At 41.1% G+C, this 9,082-nt stretch overlaps 1 protein-coding gene and 1 pseudogene across 2 annotated transcripts; both read left to right on the top strand. All coding sequences in view use genetic code 12, as the record gives it.

Annotated features, from left to right (window-relative positions):
- On the top strand, positions 1-4,116 carry KGF56_000573 (annotated as a pseudogene). Its single transcript has 4 exons — positions 1-2,400; positions 2,735-3,377; positions 3,485-3,520; positions 3,918-4,116. Coding segments are annotated over exons 1-4 (3,278 nt in total).
- Positions 4,117-5,823: 1,707 nt separating this feature from the next.
- On the top strand, positions 5,824-9,054 carry ZCF16 (Zcf16p; the record flags this gene model as incomplete). Its single annotated transcript, XM_049326498.1, has 1 exon — positions 5,824-9,054. The coding sequence occupies one exon, from the start codon at positions 5,824-5,826 to the stop codon at positions 9,052-9,054; it is 3,231 nt and encodes a 1,076-aa protein (XP_049182471.1).
- Positions 9,055-9,082: the final 28 nt, after the last annotated feature.

Raw genomic sequence — 9,082 nt, 5'->3', positions numbered from 1 at the left:
CAACTACATCTGAAGAGCTAACTGCCAGCGAAGAGCCAACTGCCACCGAGGAGGCAACTACCGAGGAGGCAACTACATCGGATGAGGCAACTTATATCGAAGAGCCAAGTACATCTGAAGAGCCAACTTATAGCGAAGAGTCAACTGCACCTGGAGAGCCAACTGCCACTGAAGAGCCAACTGTATCTGAGGAGTCAACCACCACCGAGGAGGCAACTTCATCTGAAGAGCCAACTGTATCTGAGGAGTCAACCACCACCGAGGAGCCAACTTCATCTGAAGAGCCAACTTACAGCGAAGAGTCAAGTACCAACGAGGAGCCAACTACATCTGAAGAGCTAACTGCCAGCGAAGAGCCAACTGCCACCGAGGAGGCAACTACCGAGGAGGCAACTACATCGGATGAGCCAACTTATACCGAAGAGCCAAGTTCACCTGAACAGCCAAGTTCATCCGAAGAGACATTTACCACCGAAGAGCCTGTTGTCATGGAGGAATCAACTTACAATGAAGAGCCAAGTTCATCTCAAGAACTAACCATCACCGAAGAGCCTACTACATCAGAAGAGCCAAGTTCATCAGAAGAGACATCTACCACCGAAGAGCCAATTTCATCCGAAGAGTCAACCACCACCGAGGAACCAAGTTCATCCGAAGAGTCAACTTACACCGAAGAAGTAACCGCATCTGATGAACCAACTTACTTCGAAGAGACAACCTACACCGAAGAGCCTACTACATCAGAAGAGCCAAGTTCATCAGAAGAGACATCTACCACCGAAGAGCCAATTTCATCCGAAGAGTCAACCACCACCGAGGAACCAAGTTCATCCGAAGAGTCAACTTACACCGAAGAAGTAACCGCATCTGATGAACCAACTTACTTCGAAGAGACAACCTACACCGAAGAGCCTACTACATCAGAAGAGCCAAGTTCATCAGAAGAGACATCTACCACCGAAGAGCCAATTTCATCCGAAGAGTCAACCACCACCGAGGAACCAAGTTCATCCGAAGAGTCAACTTACACCGAAGAAGTAACCGCATCTGATGAACCAACTTACTTCGAAGAGACAACCTACACCGAAGAGCCTACTACATCAGAAGAGCCAAGTTCATCAGAAGAGACATCTACCACCGAAGAGACAACCTACACCGAGGAGCTAAGTTCATCAGAAGAGCCAACTTATAGCGAAGAGTCAACTACATCAGAAGAACCATCTACCACTGAAGAGTCATCTACCACCGAAGAGCCAATTACGACCGAAGAGCCAATTACGACCGAAGAGCCCTCTACCACCGAAGAGCCAATTACCACTGAAGAGCCAATTACCACCGAGGAGCCAGCTACATTGCCAGACGAAGAACTTAATACAGACGAGCCATTTATACTTCTTACATTGATGGGGGATGAGATTGTCAGTTTTGGAACAAATGAAACACATATTACCTTATTGAATGGAGTTGAAGCCACCTTTAATCTTGTTGATGGGTACCTCAAAATCGGCGAGCAACATGTGCATGTTGAATTTGATGGAGTGTTATCACTTGGAGATATTGGAGGGGCAGTCCAAGGATGGGGAATTGACAAGAACGTTATCACATTTGATGTTGCGATGAGACGTCGGACCATTTTGAAGCGTGAAGAGCCAGTTGTATTCTCAGCATGTGGAGCAGATGATGGATTTGTTGTTTCTATTGGCTCTGATGGAAGTTGCATTGAGCTAGAAGTTGTTGCAGTTAATAAGGAGGAGGAGGAGGAGGAGGAGAAAGCCAGTGAAGCCACTGAAGCAGCCACTGAAGCAGCCACTGAAGCAGCCACTGAAGAAGCCACTGAAGAAGCCACTGAAGCCACTGAAGCCACTGGTTCAGCGGCTTCAGCGGCTGCAGCTGCAACCACTACATCCGATGAACCTTTCAGTGTAGAAGCAACTTTAATCGAGAATGTTCTCACCACCTATACAGGCTCAACGACAATCACTGTTACTTCATGTGAGGAGGATAGGTGTAGTGAGTATCTCACTACGCAAAGAACTATTATCACAACATATTGTCCAGTGTTATACACCACCGAGACGCAAGTACGAGCTGTGACTACGGATGTTACTATTACGCTTTGCAATGGAGAAGAGTGTGATGGAATCACCACTGTGGAGAGTACGAGCTACACCACAATCACGCTTGCCACGTATGTTGTTATTACAGATGAGGCAGAAGCAGCGGAATCAGCGGCTGCAAATGAAGCTATAGTTGCAGATGAAGCTGTAGTTGCAGATGAAGCTGTAGTTCCAGAGGAAGCTGCTAATGATGTTGCTGATATTACTGCCCTTGAAAATAGCGGTGTTTCCAAGTTAGCGAATCTCAAAGCTTTGCTTACTGCTATTATGTACCCATGCTTTTGTAAGGTTATTTAGGAAATATAATTATGTAAAAAAGAGTATCTCTCATCGACACTATCGAGCAGAGCGAGATACTGGAGTAACATTGACTAGGGACACTATCGACACTATCTCGCTCTGCTCGATAGTGTTGTAACGAGCTACTGAGTAGCTGCCACCCGCCTGCGCGCCGCATCCAATTTTATTTTCTTATGCGCACTTAATTTTTCCATTATTCCAGAATCATACTACAGAGGTATCTAGAGGTATCTAGAGGTATCTACGTTCGAGGTTTACGTTTGTTAACGGGTGATTGGTAATAAATCCGGCGTAGTCAGTGCGGCTCCACTATCGAGCGGAGCGAGATAGTGTTGCTATTAAGTCCTGCTCCATGATAAATATCAAATCTATTCAATATGTTGATCAGATCCAGGACTTTACGGATCACCAAGCGTTTGTGCAACGAGTAGTTGCCACATCCGCGTCGTGTGCCTCCATAGCTGCGGTATTGATTGCCATGTACTTTTTAATCATGATTGAACCCAAGCGACTAGTGTTTCGACACCAGCTCATATTCTTTTTATTAATCTTTGATTTGTTAAAGGCAGTTATCCTATTGATCTATCCTACAAGAGTTCTAACACACAGTTCATCTTATTATAATCGACGGTTCTGCAATGTTGTTGGGTTTTTCACTGCGACTGCTATTCAAGGTGCAGATATAGCGATCTTGTCGTTTGCATTGCATACATATTTATTAATATTCAAGCCGTCGCTCAACACGAGGGTCAACGCGAGGGTGCAGAGCCGAGTGAACAACACAAGGGTGGAGGGCGGGTTATACAAAATCCGCTACCTAGTATATTCCACATCAATATTAGTACCCCTAGTGTTTGCGAGTTTGGCGTTTATTGGCACGGGGTACGACTCGTTAACATGTTGGTGTTATTTGCCTATGCGGCCCGTGTGGTACCGGCTCGTATTGAGCTGGGTTCCGCGGTGGTGTATAGTAGTTGCAATATTTGTAATCTACGCGTTGATTTATATAAGAGTGGTTAAGGAGATAAAAGGAATAGGAAGACAACAGGACGTAGATGGATGTACAGATACAGACACGCCGATGCTGAAGAGTCCGAATACTAGTCCAGACACCAGTCCACAAAGCGGCCAGAGTCCACCCCCTATCACATGTTCCACATGTGATATCAATGTGGAGAACATGACCCAATTGCAACAGAGACAGAAGATCATCCAAAAACAGATGAAGTCTATATTTGTCTACCCCCTTGCATATTGTTTTGTTTGGATGTTTCCATTCATCTTACAAGCGACGCAATTCAACTATGAAGAAACGCACCATCCCGTTTACTGGTTAAATGTTATTGGAGCGTTCATGCAGCCATTTTTTGGGTTTGTTGATTCGATGGTATTTTTTTATCGCGAGAGGCCGTGGAAATACACAGGGGAGGGGGGTAGGTACAAGTGGAGAGTGTGGAAATATCTAAGGGCTAGGACTAGGGCTAGGGAGGGGGAGGCTAGGGAGGCAGATGAGATTGAAGCGGAGATGGGGTTAGATTTTTCTTCAATTGAGCTAGAGATGCCATTAGGTATAGGCAAGAGTGAAGACATGCCACGACGGAAAAGAAGTGTTCCTGTATCCAAGGAAATGATCAACGAGAATGAAAACAATCAAGAGAATGAGGATGATTTGGACTTTTCACAATTTTTAAAATCCTAAATAATTAAAATTCTAGGAGAAGCTTTGTATTTATTAATTTAATTTAATTTAGTGCGAAAAAGCAACGAACCGACACAACGACACTATCGAGCAACGACACTATCGAGCGAAGCGAGATAGTGGAGCAGCATTGACTAATAACACAGGTCTCTATTGTAGATACCTAGGGCTGTGCCCTGGGTAACCGTCACTATCGAGCGACACTATCGACCGAAGCGAGATAGTTGAGCAGTATTGACTAATGACATTTTCGAGCGAAGCGAGATAGTGGAGCACACTGACCGACATTATCGAGCAAAGCGAAATAGTGGAGCAGCATTAGTCAATGTTGCTCCACTAAAGTAGAATAGAGTAGAAACCAGTGAGAGAGAGCAATGGATTAGAATCAAATGGGGTAGAGTAAAGTGTAGGAAAAAAAAATGGAGTAGAATTTAATGGATTATAATTTAGTAGAATCTAGTAGAACCTAGTAGAGATTGAAGTAGAGTAGGGGAAGAGTAGAGTAGGGGAAAGAGTAGAGTAGGGGAAGAGTAGAGTAGGGGAAAGAGTAGAGTAGGGGAAGAGTAGAGTAGGGGAAAGAGTAGAGTAGGGGAAGAGTAGAGTAGGGGAAAGAGTAGAGTAGGGGAAGAGTAGAGTAGGGGAAAGAGTAGAGTAGGGGAAGAGTAGAGTAGGAGAGTAGTAGAGGAGGAGAATAGTAGAGTAGAATATAGTAGAATAGAGTAGAGTAGATTATAGTAGAGCCAGTGAAAGAGAGTAGTAGAGTAGATTATAGTAGAGTAGATTATAGTCGAGTAGATTATAGTCGAGTAGATTATAGTAGAGTAGATTCTAGTAGACTATAGTAAAATAGACTAGAAACTAGTGAAAAAGAGTAGTGGAGTAAAGACTAATGTAGTAGAGTAGAGTAAAATCTAGTAAAATCTAGTAGAGTGAGAGGAGAGGAGAGGAGAGGAGAGGAGAGGAGAGGAGAGGAGAGGAGAGGAGAATAGAGGAGGAGAGTGCAGTAAAGAGAGTAGAGTAGAGAGAGTAGAGTAGAGAAAGCAGAGCAAGATAGTAGAGCAACTCGCTTCGCTCGATATCCACTAGAGTAGAGAGAGTAGAGTAGAGGAGAGTAGAGGAGGAGAGTAGAGAAAGCAGAGCAAGATAGTAGAGCAACTCGCTTCGCTCGATATCCACTAGAGTAGAGAGAGTAGAGTAGAGGAGGAGAGTAGAGAGTGAGAAGTGAGAAGAGACTAGCCTATCGAGCAGAGCAAGATAGTAGAGCAACTCGCTTCGCTCGATATCCATTATCTCGCTTCGCTCGATATCCATTATCTCGCTTCGCTCGATATCCATTATCTCGCTTCGCTCGATATCCATTATCTCGCTTCGCTCGATATCCATTATCTCGCTTCGCTCGATATCCATTATCTCGCTTCGCTCGATATCCTACGCCCGCTTCGCCGTAGCTCAAGGCCATTAGTATTATCCACCATCGCTACCAAATGTCACTAAAATCCGGGGAAATCAAAAACGACGCTGAAAAAAGAAGGCACCCAATAATAAACATTGCACACTATAGGATCTTCTTTTCGAATAGAAACAGACAAGTTTGAGGTTTTAGGGCCCGGTTTTGGTGCTAGTAGATACGGTGAGATTAATTTGCCGAACAAGATATATCAAATTACCCGAAAATTACGGCGATAGGGGGCAAAACGAGCAGGTGAGATGACGGAGCCCAAGTTTGAAGATGGTAAGCCTAATTTGGAAACAGGTGCAGCTAATTTGAAACTTATAAGCACAGCATCAGGTGTACGTGTTTCTCAAGCATGTGACAGGTGCAGAATTAAGAAAATCAAGTGTAACGGGCAGTCTCCGTGCACAAACTGCAAGAAAGTCGATATTGAGTGCAAGACGTCAGACAAGCTAACAAGGCGTGCTTTTCCTAAAGGGTACACTGAGAATTTGGAGAAGGAGGTAAAGAAGTTGGAGGAGGAGTTGGCGCTATTAAAACAACAATACCAACCACAACCACCACCACCACCACCGCCGCTGCACTCCTCCTCCTCCTCCTCGAGGCTGAAGAAAAAGAAGGAAAACAACAACAACAACAATAATAATAATGATGCAGATGGAGAAGAGGATGTTGATGAAGACGCAGACGGTGATGATGAAGAAAATGACGATGATGACAATATTGTCCCCACCACGACAACCACCGCTAATGACAAGGTCATGTTCCAATCTACCAACCAATCTGTACAAATAAATAATCCCATAGATCAAATCTTCAACTTGGATGATCGAGGCATAATCATTGGTAATGACAATCTAAATTTTGAATCCCAGCTCAACCATTTATTGATTAACATGAACTTGCCATTTTTAAAAATCACAAATAGTCACAATTTTTTACTAAATGACCCCGATACTTACTTGTATAATACATCATCATTTGCAAAGAACAACCAGATCCAAAATAAAAATTTAGACTCGATATATAACCCACTAACTAGAACGCATTCTCCCGATATAGGGCTAAAGGAACTACCGGGTGATGTGTTTGACTTGTTTATTCAACTTATCAACAATTTCAAAAACATTTTCAAATCCAAAAAGGAACTAGATAACCAAATTAGTCAATATTTCCTAAACTACAACATATTTATCCCAATTTTCGATTACAGCGAGTTTATGTATAGTTATAATGAGTTCCATACAATGTATCCCTTCATATTCACATATAATGACTCGTCTATTAACGGTTTTAATTTATCCAACTCCAATGATTATCAGATTGTGGATAAATTTCTAATAACAATAATCCAAATTTATGCAATGATCACAATTACCAATCCGACAATCAATTTAAATTTATTGCTCAACCATTCAGATCCTCACTATTCAATCAACCGTGGCAATGAATCTATTTTAAAGTCACTCTATGATTTCTTACCTTATTTCAATGGATTTCAAATTTCTGTGCCTCAACTACAAACATACTTGCTACTACTTTACTACTCCTTACTTACAAATAACAAAGAAAAGTCACTTATTTTATCCTCATTGGTGAATGCATTTATTGGTATTTTAGGGATAAATTTGAATTCCAAAAACTTGTTTTTTAACGACTTGTCATTAAATCAACAACAGAGAAGAAACCGAGTGAAGATATTTTGGACTTTTAAAGTTCTTTTGAAATGCTTCAACTTGAAATTCGGATTTAAGCCAAGTTTGAATACAACTGTAATCAATCCTGTTACTATTGACCGGTACTTTCAATTAACTCCAGAAAAATTATCCTCTCTATTGGGAGACGACAATAATAGCGATAATGGTATCTTGAATACCATGTTGAAACCAAGTATTGAGTTTTTGAATCTCATGAATATCATCATCCCATCTTCGTTTTCTCCAAATTATTACCAGTACTTGAAGAACACTAATAAGAAAAAGAAAGGAAAGGATAAGGGAAAAGATAATCATCTTGGTCATAGCCATAATCACCATAAACTTGACTGGATCTTAAATGAAGACGATGGAGATGGTAACGATGGGAATTTAAACTATAACTTTAATCAGTTTCTTGTCATTGACAAGAATTTGGCAAATTGGAGACTATCCCTAAAGACCAAGACTTTGTCGTTGGTACCATTCGAAGTCAACATGGGATTACCGAATCTCCTAAACATTACACAAAATAACCTATATCACGATATGACACAAGAAGCTTTTTCAAAAGAAGTATTGATCAACTATTATCAGAGTGGCGGTATACCCGATATTTATACTTGTTCCCAATTGATCAAAATACAGTTGAATTTCCACTACATCCTTATCAGATCAATGAACTATCTCAACTTTATCGTGGATAAGGATCTAAACTCCATTCACTATAAGGAAATTGCTATAATCTCTCAAGAAGTGTTACAGTACTTCCTTCTCATATTCGATCATGTTGGTATTGCACACGAGAAAATCAACGAACCATTAATTTCATCAAATTCAATAGTCATGGAAAGTTTAGGTTTGGATGTGGATGAAGATGGTTTTGTTATTAATGACTTTTCTGTAAGGAGAAGGAAGAAGAAGCCACGAATCCAACAAAATCCCGCAAAGAGGTTTATCAAGGAGATCCCCTTGTCACCTTTCAACTCTATGCTTAATGGATTATCACTCACAGTAATAAATTTGAAGAAATCGATTGTTTTGCAAATGTTGTATTTATTGATTTGTCAAATGAAATATATCAAGCAAAATGATTTGATTTCCGACGTCCACAAATCTATACTGTTGTTGACCAAATCTGTGGATTTGTTTATCTCGATTTTTACCAATTACAAACCCGGCGTTCTGGGTTCAAAGAAGGAGATTGAAGATGTAATATTTAGCAAGTTGATGAATAATGAGTTTAAAGATGATATGTTGAAGTATCAGCAACAACAACAACAGCAGCAGCAACAAGAACAACAAGAACAACAAGAACAACATCAGCACCAGCATCAGCATCAGCATCAACATCAACAACATCAACAACATCAACAGCATCAATCACAACATGAACATCAAGATTCAGATGATGAAGACAATATCACTGGTCAACTGGGAGCAAACCGTTACAAGAGTATAGATTGGGATAATGAGGAGCTAGATGAAGATTTGAAATACCTCAAGATTTGCAAATTTATCAAATACAAATCTGAGTCAATTTCCCGCCAGCTCAACGAGGCTCTTGCCCCAGCGCCAATGTCAACAGCGTCCTCGGTAAATTTCATTGAATATTATAAGATTCCATCTATTTCTTTTTTCTCAAAATACGAGTATTTCCCAGAAAATGCCGGCACATTTCCTAGCGAAAATAAAGACAAGGATTTCGGAGCTGCTCATGACTTGATGGGGTTAAAAAGGAGTTTGTCAAACAATGGTAGAAATTACTCGTACAGTAATACAACCAAGTAAAAAAAAAAAAGTAAAAAAGTTCTATGCA

This window comes from Candida oxycetoniae (genome assembly GCF_023343755.2).
Source record: "Candida oxycetoniae strain CBS 10844 chromosome Unknown scaffold7, whole genome shotgun sequence".
In the NCBI taxonomy this organism is placed as follows: Eukaryota; Fungi; Ascomycota; class Pichiomycetes; order Serinales; family Debaryomycetaceae; genus Lodderomyces; species Lodderomyces oxycetoniae.
This window is presented reverse-complemented; position numbering and strand designations above follow the sequence as displayed.